Source organism: Rhinatrema bivittatum, chromosome 2, assembly GCF_901001135.1.
Source record: "Rhinatrema bivittatum chromosome 2, aRhiBiv1.1, whole genome shotgun sequence".
Classification (NCBI taxonomy): domain Eukaryota; kingdom Metazoa; phylum Chordata; class Amphibia; order Gymnophiona; family Rhinatrematidae; genus Rhinatrema; species Rhinatrema bivittatum.
The window spans coordinates 724,379,140-724,396,859 of NC_042616.1; the positions used below are offsets into that span (position 1 = coordinate 724,379,140).

The 17,720-nt window shown below is 49.4% G+C and overlaps 1 protein-coding gene across 1 annotated transcript in view; it reads right to left on the reverse strand.

The window, feature by feature from the left end:
• Nucleotides 1–17,720, reverse strand: part of UBR5 (ubiquitin protein ligase E3 component n-recognin 5) — a 672,040-nt gene that overhangs the window by 248,551 nt on the left and 405,769 nt on the right. The window contains 1 exon segment of the mRNA XM_029591836.1: nucleotides 11,611–11,850. Coding sequence (XP_029447696.1) covers nucleotides 11,611–11,850 — 240 coding nt within the window.

Below are 17,720 nucleotides of genomic sequence, written 5' to 3' on the forward strand. Positions count from 1 at the left end.
TTCCACAAAGGCACTGGCCACTTCAGTGGCGGACGAATGTGCTTGACTCCTTTCAGGAAGCGAGACACATCTGGATGCGTGGCAATGGTCTTGCCATCCCTCCTGGGACCATAGCAAGACAGTGCAGCCACCTGAACCTTGATGGAGCTGAGGGAGAGACCCTTCTGAAGCCCATCTTGCAGGAAATCCAGAACAATAGGGATTGTGGTCGCCTGTGGATTGGTGCCATGAGTGTCGCACCATGCTTCAAATATTCTCCAGATCTTTACGTAGGTGAGGGAAGTGGAAAACTTGCGTGCTCGGAGGAGTGTATCTATCACGGGCTCCGAGTAACCTCTTTTCTTCAGTCTAGCCCTCTCAATGGCCAGACCTTAAGAGAGAATTGAGTCGGATCCTCGTGGAGGATGGGACCTTGACGTAGGTGGTCCTGGAGAGGAGGCAGGGAAAGGGACTTCCCTGCCAGTAGTCTTCTCATGTCCGCGTACCAGGGTCTTCTTGGCCAGTCTGGTGCCACTAGAAGAACTAGGCCCCGGTGTCTCTGAATCTTGTGGATGATGGCGCCCAGCAGAGGCCACGGAGGGAAGGCGTATAGCAGAGTCCCAGGAGGCCATGGCTAGACCAGGGCATCGATTCCGCGTGAGAACGGATCGCGCTTGCGGCTGAAGTATCTGGGTACCTGAGCATTGGACTTGTCCGCCAGTAAATCCATGTCCGGAATCCCCCAGTGATCCACAATCATCTGGAAGGCTGTGGGTGACAGCTGCCACTCTCCCGGATTTAGGCTTTCTCTGCTGAGGAAGTCTGCCATGGTGTTGTCTTTCCCGGCAATGTGGACGGCGGAGATGTCCTGCAGATTCGCCTCTGCCCAAGCCATCAGTGGGGCGATCTCCAGAGATACTTGTCGGCTTCTGGTTCCGCCCTGACGGTTGATGTATGCCACCGTGGTGGCGTTGTCTGACATCACTCTGACTGCTCTGTTCTTCAGTCTGTGAGCAAATCGAAGGCATGCCAATCGGACTGCCCGAGCCTCTAGACGGTTGATGTTCCACACTGACTCTTCTCTGTTCCACCGCCCTTGTGTGGTGAGTCCTTCGCAGTGTGCTCCCCAGCCGCTCAGGCTGGCATCTGTGGTGAGCAGAGTCCACGTGGATGAGGACATCTTCGACCCCCTGCTCATGTAGTTGGACTGCAACCACCACCGTAACTGGGTCCGTACTCTGGCTGGCAGAGGAAGGTGCGTGGAATAGTTCCGCAAGAGGGGGCTCCAGCGAGAGAGCAGGGAGTGTTGTAACGGCCTCATATGGGCCCTTGCCCAAGGTACCACTTCCAGGGTGGATGCCATGAGGCCGAGAACCTGCAGATAATCCCAAACAATGGGCCGAATGGCTCCCATCAAGTACCGGATACGCGTCTGAAGTTTTAACCTTCTCTTGGTAGTGAGACTGACTGTGTCTGCCTGGGTGTCGAACTGTACTCCCAGGTATTCCAGCGACTGGGAAGGCTGTAGGCAACTCTTGCTGAGGTTGATTACCCAGCCCAAGCTTTCCAGAAGGGCGATCACTCTGTCGGTTGTCCGATGTCTCTCCTCTCGTGATTTCGCCCTGATCAGCCAGTCGTCTAGGTAAGGATGGACCAGGATTCCTTCCCGTCTGAGTGCCGCTGCTACCACTACGACCACCTTGGTGAAGGTCCGCGGTGACGTGGCCAACCCGAAGGGCAGAGCCCGGAATTGGAAGTGGCGTCCCAGAACCTTGAAGCGTAGGTAGCGCTGATGATCCGGATGGATCGGGATATGCAGGTAGGCTTCTGACAAGTCTAAGGCCGTGAGGAATTCTCCTGGCTGTACTGCGGTCTTGACGGAGCGCAGAGTTTCCATGTGAAACCTCGGGACCCTTAAGTATCGATTGACTGACTTGAGGTCCAGTACGGGCCGAAAGGTGCCCCCTTTCTTGGGTACCATGAAATAAATGGAATAGTGTCCAGAATTCACTTCCCAGGCAGGTACTGGGATGATGGCTTTCAAGGACAGGAGCCTCGCCAGGGTAGCTTCCAATGCTGCCTTCTTGTATATGGGACACGAAGATTCCACAAACTTGTCCGGAGGGAGATGATGAAAGTCCAGATAATATCCCTCTCGGATAATGGCGAGGACCCACTGGTCCGACGTAATCTCGACCCATCTGGGGTAGAAGAGGGTTAACCTGCCCCCTATGGCTCCGTCCCCCAGATGAATCGGCGGATTCTCATTGTGAGGCGCGGCCGGGACCTGAGCCCGGGCCTGCTCCTCTCTTGCGCTGCTTGGTCCGAAAGGACCGATTCCTGGCCTGAGGACGTGGCGCCTGGTAGCGACTCCTGTAGGGAATGAAGCGCTGTGAGCTTCTGCCCCTGGAGGGCCTTGGAAAGGCGCGCTGGTTCCTTCTGAACCGATCTTCCGGCAGTCGAGGTACTGGCAAGGCGCCCCATGTGCTGGCCAGTCTATCAAGGTCGCTACCGAACAGGAAAGAGCCCTTAAAGGGCAATCTGGTGAGGCGTGTCTTCGAAGGAGCATCAGCTGACCATTTCCGGATCCAGAGCTGCCGCCTGGCGGCTACAGAGGATGAGATCCCCTTGGCTGTTGTCCGGACTAGGTCTGATGCAGCATCCGTGAGGAACGAGAGAGCTGACTCCATGTCTGCTGCTGGAGCATTGTTCCTGACCTGTGACAAACAGGAACGCGTCACCACTGTGCAGCAGGTTGCGATCCGAAAAGATAGAGCTGCCACCTCAAAAGTCTGTTTCAGAATGGCGTCCAATCGCCGGTCATGAGGCTCCTTGAGGGCCGCCCCCCCTTCAACTGGAATGGTAGTGCGCTTGATCACAGCGCTAATCAAGGCTTCCACCTGAGGGCACGCCAGCAGCTCCTGGATAGCTGGTGCCAGGGGGTACATGCCTGTCAGGGCCCGACCCCCTTTGAATGAGGCCGCTGGTGCAGCCCATTCTAAATCTATCAGTTGTTGTGCCGCTTGCAAGAATGGATAATGGCGGGCTGTAGGACGAAGACCTTCCAGCAGAGGGTTCTGCGCGGAGGGTACCGAAGCCCTGGGACCCGTAATAACCAACTCCACCAGGCACTGAGACACCAGGTCGGAGAGACACCAGGTCGGAGAGGCACGTGTCACCACGGTGCAGCAGGCCGCAATCTGCAGTGACATGGCTGCAACTTCAAATGACTGTTTTAGGATGGCTTCCAGACGCCGGTCATGTGCATACTTGAGCGCCGCTCCTCCCTATGGCGTCCACTCTAGGGAATGCCAGAAGCTCCTTGGTCGCTGGGACCAGGGGGTACATGGCTGACAAGGCTCGTCCCCCTTTAAATGTGGACTCCGGGGCATTCCATTCCAGGTCAATTAGCTGTTGTGCCGCCTGTAAAAGAGGAAAATGGCGAGACGTCTGGCGAAGGCCCTCCAGTAGAGGGTTCGCTCTAGGTTCCCCCGAGGTGCCTTGGCCCGGGATAGCGAGTTCCATTAGACATTGGGATACAAGGTCCGGGAGCTCGTCCTTTGTGAAGAAGCGTCTCATGGTTCGGTGTGGCTCTGTCCCTGAGGGAAGTTACCCCTCCTCCAGGGGCTCAACTTCCTGTTCATAGAAATCCGTGTCTCCGAGGCGGGGCTTCTGGGTGGTGGGAGCCTGTGCCTTGGCCTTGAGGGTCCTGGAGCATGAGGGTCCTCTGGTGGAGCATGTGGCTGATCAGCCAGATGTGCAGTTTGCATCTTGACAAAGGCGTGAATCCTCTTGAATAACTCCACCCAAGATATCGACGCTGGGTCTAAGTTGAGGGGCGCAGGTTCTCTGGGGGTCCCCATCTGTGTGGGGGACCCACTAGGGCCTGCTAGGTCCAGGGTACCCCCTGAGGAGCTAACACTGGGCGGGACTGGCCCTGATCTGGATCTCCCAGGGCCTCCTCACAGTGTGCGCACAGGGCGGCCTCCTCGCTCTGTGCGGCTCTGATGTGGCATGCAGGGCAGAGGCCTTGAGCTTTTATTCCTGTTTCTGGAGGTGCCATGTCTGTGGACGCGTAAGCTCGTGTGCTCCAGTGGTTTTATGTGCGCGTAAGTTTATGCGACCTCCTCGGAGGGTCTCCATGTGGGCAGACCCTTGGAAATAGCTGGGGCCTGGACCTGCTAGGGCGGATCAACCCGGTAGCACTGGTTCCGATCGGTGACCTGTGCTCCTCCTCGATCCTTGGAGACCGGATTCAAACAGCAGATTTCCACCTTACCTTGTCTTCGGCGCTTCCCGGTTTCGTTCCGGGCGGTCTCCGGCTGCGGGGGGAGAGGGCCAATACTTTCACTGCCGCGCTCGAGGGGTTCACCCGCTGCCTCTCAGCCGCACCCGAGGATCGGGGGCTAGGTCCTCGCCACAATTCGGCCGCCGGACCGAGGCTCACCTCCGAGGGACCACGGAAATCACCTCGGGAATCTCAACTGGGGGAGGGTTCCGAGGGTATCACCGCAGGAGAGCGGGGCTCGTCTTCAGGTAGGTTATCCCCTTTAATTTTGGTTTTCTTCTTTCGATTTGGTTCAAACACTGCGAGAGCGTGCAGATCGTCCCTAACTGCTATGGAGACGGAAAATACTGAAGAGCTGCATTTCCTGCAGGGGTATATGTACTAGGAGCTGATGTCAGATTGAAACCTGATCCGTCTCCAACTGCTAACTGGAGTACACTATACCCATTGGTCTTGAGTCCATCTGCTACACGCTAGGAAATTACTGATAAGGATTAGTACAACAAATTCTTGATTTACTTGATATATAATGGCAGTTGAAGAAAGTAAGATGAACTTCCTTGTTGCTCACCCCCAGGATGGGAGATTGACTTGAGGAAAGCCACAGATCATACCTAGGAGTGGGCAACAAGGAAATAGATCAACTCTTTGGGATCTGCAGGTTACTTCCTAATGAGCTATATTGGATTATATTAGATTATAATTAACTTTCATTTCTAATCTCTCTCTTAGGAAGGAAATTAAAAGATGAAGAAAAGAAGGGGATCATAATTTGAATTAGTTTAATTGACAGCTACATTGTATATAATGGGCCTGATTTACTAAGCTTTTTTCTCATAGGCACAATAGTAGATAAAGCTTTAGTAAATGACTCCCAATATTTCCTAGTTCTACTCTTTTTAGCAGTTGACAAGTTCATAGAATCATCTGACTTTTCGTGGTTTCACACTACTTATTAAAAACCGTATATCTTTACAACTAGTCTCAGTCTTCCTTAGCCTTTAAAGATTTACCTGCAAATGAAGTCAAACAATGATATACAGCACAACAAAATAAAATTGCACTCATTCAACTCATTTTCTACACAGATAATTCTTGTGTTTTATATATTTAAGGCAGAATAGGTCTCAATATTCTTTAGAAAGTTCAGTTGCTTACCTGTAACAGATGTTTTCCTAGGACAGCAGGAAGTTAGTCTCACACATGGATGACATCATCCGATGGAGCCCAGCACAGAAAGTTTTTGTCAATGTTTCTAGAAACTTTGACTGACAGACTGAGCATGCCCAGCCTGCTGCTATCCACACATCCACACGAGATCCCCCTTCAGACTCATAATATAGCAAAAATATGAGCGAGAAAAATAACATGACAAACCGAAGGTGAACCCAACATGTGGGTGATTACAGAGCTCCAGACTGCTCCATGTGATCAGAGGGACCCACAGTAGCCGAACAAGGTGCCAACGGGCACATCACAACTGCGGCGCTGTGGGAAAAACAGGAGCAGTCTGGTGCCACAGAAAGCACGATGAAAACAGTTGGGTTCAGGACTGGAATAGATTGTGGAGGACAGACTGGCCAAAAGCACTGGCAACTATCACTGTCGAGACAGTAATGAGCCACAAATATGTGGAGAGAACTCCAGGTCAAGGCCCTGCAGATTTTGGCAACAGGGACCGCACACAGATGAGCCACTGATACCGCCATAGCCCGCATAGAGTAAGCCTTCACCCTGCCAGCCAGCTGGAGGCCTTCCTGCTCATAGCAGATAGCAATGCAATCCGCTAGCCAGCTGGATAGGGTCCTGCTTCCCCACTGCTGCTCCCAGCCTATTGGTATCGAAAGATACAAAGGGCTGAGTAGACAGTCTATGATTCGCTGTAAGATCCAAGTAGAAAGAAAGTGCCTGCTTGCAGTCCAGGGTGTGGAGAGCACGTTCCCCCGGGTGAGAATGAGGCTGTGGGAAGAACATGGGAAGGATGATTGACTGGTTGATGTGGAAAGCAGTCACCACTTTCGGCAGAAATTTTGGATGCATGTGCAGCACCATACGATCATGAAAGAATTTCGTGTAGGGAGCGTATGTAACCAGGGCCTGGATCTCACTGACCCTGCGAGTGGAAGTAATTGCCACAAGGAACATAACTTTCCAAGTGAGGAACTTCAGGTCACAGGATTTGAGAGACTCGAAAGGATGCTGCATGAGCCTCGCCAGGACAACGTTGAGATCCCACGGGGTTGCTGGCGGACGAAGTGGGGACTTCAGCTGAACCAGGCCCCACATGATACGCCCGACCAGTGGCTGGACTGAAATAAGCGCCCTGGCCCGGAGGTTCGGGTGGCACAGGGTGCACTGGTTCTGCGATAGGAGGTTGGGAGCCATCCCCAGCAGAACCAGTGTACTCATGGACTGGTCCTGGAGAAGGAAGCCACATCTGCTTTGGCCAGGAGGGTGCCACCAGGATCATGGTTCCCCCGTCCTCTTGCAGTTTTGTCAGAGTTCTCGAGAGGAGAGGGATGGGGGGGTACGTGTACACAAGACCTTGTCCACAGTGAAGGGAGAACACGTCGCAGGCCAAATGGTCCCTCCCCGGAATCAGAACATGCTCACCTTGCAGAGGGGGAAGGAGCCTGTGTCGCCCTGCTTGTTGATGCACCACATCGCCACTTGGTTGTCCATTCTGATGAGGATGACCTTGGAGGACAGCCTGTTCTAGAAGGCCCACAAGGTGTACCAGATCACCTGTAGCTCCAGAAAGTTTATCTGGCAGTGGGCCTCGGCTACAGTCCAAAGGCCCTGGGTATGCAGACTGTCCGTGCGGGCCACCCACCCCTGAGGTGAGGCATTGGTGGTGAAGGTTATTTGGGGTGGCGCAGGCTAAAATGGGAGCGTGGTTTCCAGATTGGGCAGGGCCTCCCACCAGGTCAGGGAGAGGCAAAGAGGGTCCGTGACCATCACCGTCGCCTCCAGATTCTGGGTTGCTTGCCGCCACTGGAACCACAAGGCCCACGGAGGGTTCCTCATGAGGTGGCGGGCCAAGGGGGTCATGTGGACCGAGGCCTCCATATGGCCCAGCAGGCGGAGCAGCAGACGGGCTGGCACCCTATTTCTGTTGTGAACGAGGGGTGGCCAGCGAGGAGAGGGCAACCCCTCGATCCTTGGGCAGAAAAGCCTTTACCTTGTGCCGTATCCAACCTAGCGCCAATAAAGTCCAGTTGTGGAGACGGATTGAGATGTGACTTGGGGAAGTTGATAATGAATCCCAATGTCTGTAAGGTCTGAACCGTCAAGGCCAGGGTATTCAGGGTCCCGGAGTGGGAGTCGCTCTGGATCAGCCAATCGTCCAGGTACAGAAAGACATGGATCAAGCAACGCCTGAGGTAAGCAGCTACCACCACCAAGCATTTCGTGAAGATGCGTGGGGCTGAAGCCAGTCCAAAGGGCAGCATTTTGTACTTAAAATGTGCCGTCCCCACCAGAAAGTGGAGGTACGTTCTATGGTTGGGGACAATTGCAATATGGGCATAAGCCTCCTTTAAGTCATAAGAACATAAGAAGTTGCCATGCTGGGTCAGACCAAGCATTCTGTTTCCAACAGAGGCCAAACCAGGCCACAAGTCGAGGGAACAGAGCCAGTCTCCTATTTGGAGGAGTGGGATCAGTGTGTCCAGAGAGACCATTTTTAATTTTTCTCTTAAAAGAAATCAGTTTAATGCCCTGAGGTCGAGGATGGGATGCATGCCGCCATTCCTCTTCGGGATGAGGAAGCACTTCGAGTAGAAATCGTAGCTCCACTGCTCGTATCTGTTGCTAGAAGGGTGGAAAGTTAAGATTGAAGGACGACCTGATGGGCGGGCGTACCCCACGATGGACATGGGGGAGCAGTCTCTGGGAGCCTGCTAAAGTTCAGATGGTAGCCATGGCGCACAATGGAGAGGACCCAATGGTCCAAAGTGATCGCTTCCCAATGGCGGGTGAAGCAAAGAAGCCTGCTGACTGGGGGATCGACTGCCAGGGGAACCGGCGTTTGGTTCGTGCTCCCTCGCCGTCAGTCAAAAGCCGGCAGACGGGGCCTGTTGAGGGGCTGGTTTGGCCCTTGGAACTCGCTGCTGTCGGCCACACCTCTAGGACTGGACAGAGGCAGGTGGGCACAGGCGGCTGGAGGAAAGTACTTCCTCGGCCGGTAGAAGGGTTTGCGAGAACCCAGCCTGGAGGACTTCCTGGTGGTGGAAGGGCCTTCAGAGGAGCTGGCGGAGAGTTGCTGAAACATATCATACTGATCTTTCAGCTGCGCCATGACCTCTTTCACCTTATCCCCAAACAGGTTCTCGCCTGTACAGGGGAGGTCCACAAGTCTGTCCTGAACATCTGGTCGAAGACTGGAGGCCCGGAGCCAAGCCAGCTGTCTGGCACCGACACCTCCGGTGGCTAGGCAGGCTGCGGTATCAAAAACATCATAGGTTGACCTGACCTCTTGTCTACCCGTCTCAAGCCCCAGCGTGGCAATGGCTGCAAGGAACTCTTGCTGTTGCTGGGGAAGGCCCTCCGCAAATTCCTGGACCTGCTTCCACAGGTTGCAGTTGTATTGGGTCATGTATAGCTGGTAGGCCGCAATACGGGCAACCAGCATAGCCCCCTGGAACATTTTCTTTCCTATGCCATCGAGCTCCCTGTGTTTGCACCCCAGAGGGGCAGAAACATGTGTCCGGGAGCGTCTGGCCTTTTTAAGCACGGACTCCACCACCGCCGACTGGTGGGGTAGGTGCTGCCGTTCAAAATCCACATCCTGTTGAACCAGATAAGTCACATCAGCCTTCCTGTTTACTGGGGAAACAGACACCGGGTGTTCCCACATACGGAGGAGTTCCTTAAGGATGTTGTGGACCGGCTCCGCCACAATCTCCTTTGAAGCATCAATGAACTGGAGGAACTCCAACTTCTTGTGACGGGTATCCTCCTCCAACAAGAGCTGGAAGGGGATGGCCTCTGCCATGGCCCTTATAAAGCTGGCAAATCATAAGACTTTGGGCGGAGATTGATGCCATTCCTCCGGAGTGGAAGGCTTCGAGAGGGGGTCGTCTGAGAACTCGGAGGACCGAGTTCGAGAGGACCGGAGTCCGAGAAGTCATCGCCCCACGTGTCATATGGACCCTCCTCGCTAGGGCCCAGAAGCCAAGGGCGGGGACTGGGAGGACGGTGGGCCTGAGCCCCAAAGGGCACCAAAGGCCATGGGGGCACCGGCGGCATCGATGGACCCCTGGGCAACGAGGGGGGGCATCGGCCGTGGTACGCCGGGAGGAGCCAGCGGCGGCCTGGGGAACCACGGGCATGGGTGCCCGGGCCCCGAGGCTTCATCCTTCTCTGAGAACTTGGGATCACTCCGGTGGAGGGCATCTGCAGCCGAAGAGGCATTGGATTCCTCTCTTGGACACCAGTTGTGTCAGTAAGGTGCCAAAAAGGATGTCCAAATGCTCCAGCAGGGGGGCGAGCATAGAAGGCAGAGGCTCGGGCACCGGTATGGAGGCACGGTGCCCAGCACCTTTGTCGGTGGGGAACGCCTCAGGCTACTGGGGGCACCAGAGGATGGGGCCTCCGGTGGCAGATGCCACTTTGATGGCAGCTCGGCAGCCGCTGATACCGCTCCGGAACCGAACCCATGGCGGGACACTGTCCAGTGTCGATGCTTCCTGGATTTCTGGTGCTCGGCCCGGTCTTTCTCTGGTGCCGAGGAAAATGATGACTCCGAGGTTAGAGTCCACCGAGGATCGATCTCCCTCTCCCCGGTCCTTAGGGGTATTGGAGAGTGGGACTGCCAAGGGAAGAGACGGGGACAGTTCCCCACGGTCCTTGGGCGTGGAGGATACCGAAGCCGAAGTGGATGGTTTTGTAGAGCTGAAGAGAGTCTCCATTTTATCCAGGCGCACACGACGCCCTTTGGGGGTCATTTGATCACACAAATGAGACCACCGGATGTCATGCGAGGACCCCAGGCAGAGGATAAACACCTCATGTGGATCTGTGATGAACATGGTCCATGGGCACTGGGGGCACCATCGAAAACAAGAGGCCGGCGCGTGGTCGATGACATATGGGCACCACGGTGCAGGAGTCTGGAATCGACCGCGAATAACGAAGGCAAAAGCTAAGGGTACCTACCGAACGAAGGAACCGAACATGAAGAGGGACCTGAAGCAGAAAACCCCCCAAAAAAGACAGAAAACACTTGAGGATTTGGAGCTCCACAACTGCAAGGCTTCTGCACCGCAGAAAAGAAGAGACTAAAGGGGGACCTCGAGTGGATGTGCAGATAGCAGCAGGCTGGGCATGCTCAGTCTGCCAGTTAAAGTTTCTAGAAACTTTGACAAAGGATTTACGTGCCAGACTCCATCAAGATGACACCCACATGTGAGGACTACCATCCTGCTTGTCCTAGGAGAATGTGAAAATTTTCAGTAATGAGGAGGTTTCAGGGGAGCATACAAAATGGTTGAGTTGATAGTAAGGGTCTATCCTCAACATTGGTGGGTCAATGGCAACATCTATAAAGCTAACTCCACGGGTTACTAGTGAGAGTTCAACAATGAAGGGAGCAAGGGAGAGATAGCAAGATCTGTGGCTCCCGTTATCTCCAGGAGGGGACAGGAGTGTTGCCTTTCCTTTCCACTGGGAGAGGTGTTCTCTCTTAATGTGGTTTCAGCGACTTCCTGGAGGGACTCAGAGCTGATCCAAAAAAATGTGAATATTAACAGGTCTCAGAAGGAGGAAGCTTGTCCTGGAGGCAGTGTTTCACCACGTATTTTAGAATTTCTATCAAGTTAGGAGAAGAAGATTTCTGAGTTCTGAGGGAGCACCTGAGTGATAGTAGATATTTTATGAGATAAAGCAAGCCCAAGTTCTCCTGCCATACTTTATTCAAGATGCATGAGGATTTATATTTTGAGCATGTGGACTGGTTTAAGGACTAGTTTTTTCCTATTTGTGTTTCTGCATTACATTTTAGTCTTCAGTAAAGGCTTCAGAAAAGTTTTGGAACTACACCCAGTTATGGACATTCTGTCTTTCAGAAACTCTATGAATGATCCCCTTAAGACTTATAGCTATGCTGTTCCCCATGGAAGAACCCTGATCAGGAGAGGTATTCTGTTTTTTTTTTTCAATCTCTGCAGCATCTGAAGGTGGTAACTTGTTATTTGAAAGTCCCTGAACAAGGTTACAAACATACAACATACATCTCTACAGATGTGTGTGACAGAGAGAAAGAAAATGAATATAAATCGCAAAAGGATATTAATACTTTTTAAAAATTATACACACATGCTCTAGTAACAAGCAAATGTTACCTGCTTGACTGATCAGATGATGGCCTTGGTGGAAGAGGCTCCACAGAGAACAGTTCTTCACTGCCTTGCATTGCATCTATACTAGTGCTAGCCAAAGTAAATGGTGCTGTTGGACGTGCAATGCCCATCCTGACCGGAACAATCAAGGACTCTGCCACATTACATAACTCTTCCACAGCATAAGGAAGTAATGCTTGAAATACTCGCTTACATTTGCCAATTGGTTGTGGAATAAAATTGCTGAAAAAAAAGAAAAATTGGGAAAAATTAAAAACTAACCACTCAAAATCTTTCTACTGCTGTTCTTTTATCTCTATAGGCATGCATATTTTATATATTCAAAATAATTTCAAGTAGTAACAAATTATAAAAACAGACATTCAAAGCAAAGACCACAAAAAGTAGCAGCGACTTGAATAAAACAATTTAATCAAAATATAAAATGGTAGGTCTTTAGAAGTGGCATATCCAAAATGTTTTTTTTCAAGTTTACATAATCACCATTAAGAATAACCACCAGCGTATTGCTAGTAAAGTGTACCTAGCCAAACAAAGAACAAACTAACACACCTTAATAATTGTTCACATATATTTTCGGTTATTTCTATCTTTCTGACTATTCATGACTTTGCTGTTTCAGTTGTCAAACTTCTGGCAATATGTACACAAATTCACATCTTTTGTTCACAAAAATAATTCCTAGGGATGCCTGTTTCTCTAAAGACAGCAGGGTCATCAGTCATACAACAGATTTGCTGAGTGGAACAAACGTGCCAGAGCTTTCTGGTAAAGATTATGTTTCTACTGTACATACATGGGACTTCCTGCTCCTTTCTTTCATTTTTTCTGTTGGTCCAGTTAAATGTGTCACAGACTTTATGGGTTTTCCAGCATTTGCTCTAATCTTTCCTCCTGGCGTTTGCTAAAAAGCAATTTATGCTCATAGTTCCGTAATCAATTTACTGTCTCTTCGCTAAGTTTTCATCATCTTTGATGTTTCTGTCAAGTTTAGTCTCTCTTCATCCCTGCCACCCAATTTTTTAAGTAGGAACTGGGATAAGAACCTAAGAACATAAGAACATGGCATACTGGGTCAGACCAAGGGTCCATCAAGCCCAGCATCCTGTTTCCAACAGTGGCCAATCCAGGCCATAAGAACCTGGCAAGTACCCAAAAACTAAGTCTATTCCATGTTACCGTTGCTAGTAATAGCAGTGGCTATTTTCTAAGTCAACTTAATTAATAGCAGGTAATGGACTTCTCCTCCAAGAACTTATCCAATCCTTTTTTAAACACAGCTATGCTAACTGCACTAACCCACATCCTCTGGCAACAAATTCCAGAGTTTAATTGTGCGTTGAGTAAAAAAGAACTTTCTCCGATTAGTTTTAAATGTGCTACATGCTAACTTCATGGAGTGCCTCCTAGTCTATTATCCGAAAGAGTAAATAACCATTCACATCTACCTGTTCTAGACCTCTCTTGATTTTAAACACCTCTATCATATCCCCCCCCTCAGCCTTCTCCAAGCTGAAAAGTCCTAACCTCTTTAGTCTTTTCTCATAGGGGAGCTGTTCATTCCCCATATCATTTTGGTAGCCCTTCTCTGTACCTTCTCCATCGCAATTATATCTTTTTTGAGATGCGATCAGAATTGTACACAGTATTCAAGGTGCGGTCTTCACCATGGAGCGATACAGAGGCATTATGACATTTTCCGTTTTATTCACCATTCCCTTTCTAATAATTCCCAACATTCTGTTTGCTTTTTTGACTGCCGCAGCACACTGAACCGATGATTTCAATGTGTTATCCACTATGACGCCTAGATCTCTTTCTTGGGTTGTAGCACCTAATATGGAACCTAACATTGGGTAACTATAGCATGGGTTATTTTTCCCTAGATGTGACTCTGTTATTTACACTTTCGAATAATAGAAAGACTAGGGGGCATTCCATGAAGTTAGCAAGTAACACATTTAAGACTAATCGGAGAAAATTCTTTTTCACTCAACGCACAATAAAGCTCTGGAATTTGTTGCCAGAAAAGGTAGTTAGTGCAGTTAGTGTAGCTGGGTTCAAAAAAGGTTTGGATAAGTTCTTGGAGGAGAAGTCCATTAATGGCTATTAATCAATTATCAATTATACTTAGGAATGGCCACTGCTATTAATTGCATCAGTAGCATGGGTTCTTCTTAGTGTTTGGGTAATTGCCAGGTACTTGTGGCCTGGTTTTTGGCCTCTGTTGGAAACAGGATGCTGGGCTTGATGGACCCTTGGTCTGTCCCAGCATGGCAATTTCTTATGTTCTTATGTTCTATATGCATCACCTTGCACTTATCCACATTAAATTTCATCTGCCATTTCGATGCCCAATTTTCCAGTCTTAAAGGTCTTCCTGCAATTTATCACAATCTGCTTGCGATTTAACTACTCTGAACAATTTTGTATCATCTGCAAATTTGATTATCTCACTTGTCGTATTTCTTTCCAGATCATTTATAAATATATTGAAAAGTAAGGGTTCCAATACAGATTCCTGAGGCACTCCACTGCCCACTCCCTTCCGATATTGGATATGCCTCCATTTTTTTTTATAGACATCTTTTCCCTGAAGAGAAAAATGTTTTTTTCTTTTAACTTTACTTCAACGTATTTTTGTACTGTATCAAAGAAACCGACCAGCAGTTTCAATTTCTGTTAAAGGTAAGCAATTAAATATCAATGATATTAAAAGTGCTGACTAAATGCTGAGAAAAATTATGTGAACCCCAAGCATAATGAGAATTACAAGTTCTTACCATGCTACCCCGACTAAATTAAAACTAATTTTTCCTTATCGAATAAAAATTGAATAAATTAAACAATTCCATATTTCTTGATACACAATGTACAAAATAGGAATAAGACTAATTCAGAATCAATGTGCGTGAGATGGTTAAGTGGACCCCTAATTTCTTAGCACAGCTAATTAGAATAAGGTACTTAAAACAAGTGGGTAACAAGCAGTTTTCCCTCTAAACTGCACATGTGTGTACCCACACACAACTTTTCCCACAGACGTGCACAGCTTCCCTCCAACCTCAGCTCAGGAAGGCCAGCAGGGCTGTGATGAAGTTCATCCCACTGTGGCCTGAAATGAAGAGGCCGCTGGTGGGGCTATGGTAGCGCTCATTCCACCATGGCCCGAAGAGAAGGCTGGCAGGGCCGCGATAGCGCTAATCCCACCATGGTCTGAAGAGAAGAGGCGGCCAGTGGAGCTCATCTCACCGTGAACAGAAGAGGAGGCTGTGTGTGTATGAGTGTGTGTGTGCGTGTATGTGTGTGTGAGTGTGTGCCAGCCTGTGTGCATTTATGCGTGTCTATGTGAGGGCCTAAGTGTGTCTCTGTGTTTGTCTGTGTCTGAGAGCCTGTGTACATGTATGTGTGTATGCCTGTGTGTCATATATAGACTCTCACAGGCATATACACATTTAATCCTTATTAGTTTTAATTATTGGGTGTAATTTGATGCTTATCCTGTTGTGAAATATTTTGTTGCTTTGGGGAAATATTAAAACATTTTTTAATTATTGGATGTTTTCTTTATCAGATGTTTTAAAATATTTTATTGGTGTTTGGGAAATATTAGAATAAATTAATGCATGTTATTTTAATTATTGGATGTTCAGCTATTTTGACATTTATTCTTTTTATTAATATGGTTTTAATATTAAATGATGATTTACATCTTGATTTTATTTCTTGATGTTTTGTGACAAAAGGAAAATTAGTTCTTACCTGTTAATTTTCGTTCCTGAAGTACCACGGATCAGTCCAGACCATGGGTTGAGCCTCCTGTCCAGCAAATGGAGACAGACCAAAACTGAAAGGGTATCCTATATCAGGACAGAACCTACCCTGCAGTCCTTCAGTATAACCATTGTCAAAGCAGAAAGTATGAAGATAAACAGTAAGGAATCAAGCAAGTAACAAGAAAACTAAAAAACTTGAACAAGTGCAAACATTGGATGGACTCTGTAGATAAACGCTCTTGCATAAATGTCCATGGTCATCAAAGAGATGCTTCCGGTGCCTCTAATTATAATCACAGAAGAAAACTCATTCTGAATCCTACAAAAAGAGGAAGGAAGCTTCGAGCGGACAGCAGGAAGTATAGGGAAGGGTGTCTGGACTGATGCGTACTATAGGAACGATCCGTACTATAGGAACGAAAATTAACAGGTAAGAACTAAATTTTCCTTTCCCTGTACGTACCCGGATCAGTCCAGACCATGGGATGTACCAGAGTTTCCCTAAACAGGGTGGGACTGAGACAGTCCCGCTCGAAGCACCTGCTGACCAAAGGAACCAAAGACAGGCGCCTGAACATCCAGGCGGTAATGCCGAGCAAAAATATGCAAAGATTTCCACATAGCTGCCCTGCATATCTCCTGCAGAGAGACTGATTGACTCTCCACCCAAGAAGCAGCTTGAGAACGCAAGGAATGAGCCTTCAGACCCTCCGGGACCGCCCGGCCCTGACAGATAAAGGCAGACGCGATCGCCTCCTTCAACCAGCGAGAGATCATAGTTTTAGAGGCCTGTTTCTCCCAGCTGGGCCCACTCCATAAGACAAAAAGATAATCCAAGACTCGGAAGTCATTGGTTACCTGAAGATAAGGCATGAGAACGCGTTTCACATCCAGACGGTGTAGATCATCCCCAGCCATACTGGCAATATCCGCGGGAGAGAACGCAGGGAGCTCCACCAACTGATTGACGTGAAAGGAAGAAACAACCTTCGGCAAAAAAGACGGGACAGTCTTAAGGGAGACCCCCCGAATCAGAGAAACGCAGGAAGGGCTCCCTGCACGACAACGCTTGAATCTCTGACACCTGTCTGGCGGAGCAAATAGAGACCAAAAACACTGCCTTAAGTGTTAAATCTTTGAGAGTAGAGCAGCGGAGAGGCTCGAAGGGAGCTAGGCAGAGAGCCCGGAGGACCAAATTAAGGCTCCACGAAGGACAAGTGGAACGCAGCGGCAGCCTCAAATGTTTAACTCCCTTGAGAAAACGGACAATATCTGGTTGAGACGTAACTGCATAACCTTCAAGATTTCCCAAGAGAGAGCCGAAGGCAGAAACCTGTATCTGGAGCGAACCGAAGGATAGACCCTTAGAAAGACCCCGCTGAAAAAAAGAAAGAACCATCGAAACCGGGGCCGAAGGAGCAGAGACACCCGATTCCTCGCAGACAAGTTCAAAAACTTTCCAAACCCTGACACAGGCGAGGGAAGTCTTGCGGGCACGCAGAATAGTGGAGATGACGTCCTCCCTATAGCCCTTCTTTCTCAATCTCCATCATTCAAAAGCCAGGCTGCTAGACAGAAGCGATCCGCCTGGTTGAAAAAATACAGGACCCTGCCGTAGCAGGTACTGAAGATGACCGAGACGAAGAGGGACGTCCCTCGACAGGTTTACGAGATCCGCGAACCATGGTCTGCGAGGCCATTCGGGGGCTACAAGAATGACTGGACCTCTATCCTTCTGAGCACTTTGCCCACCAGGGGCCAAGGAGGGAACAAGTACAGAAGGACGTCGCGTGGCCAGGGAAGGACTAGGGCATCTACCCCTTCCGAGCAGTGCTCCCTCCAGCGGCTGAAGAACCTGGGAGCTTTGGCATTGTCCAAGGTTGCCATCAGGTCCCCACCGGTTGACAATCCGAGTCATTGCTTCGTCAGACAACTCCCATTCGCTGGGATCGAGCCGCTGACTCCTTAAAAAGCAGTGGTCCCAGAACAGATCCCTAGGGCACTCTACTATTCACCTTTCTCCATTGAGAAAAGTTACCATTTATACCTACTCTCAGTTTTCTATTTCTTAACCAGTTCCCAATTCTCAATAGGACACTGCCCCTTACCCCATGATTTTTTAATTTCATAAGAAATCTCTCATGAGAGATTTTGTCAAATACTTTCTGGAAATACAGATACATTATATCAACTGGCTCACTTTTATCCACATGTTCATTTACACCCTCAAAACATTGTAGCAGATTGGTGAGTCCAGACTTCCCTTGGCTAAATCCATGTTGGTTTTGTCCCATTAAATTATGTCTATCTATATGT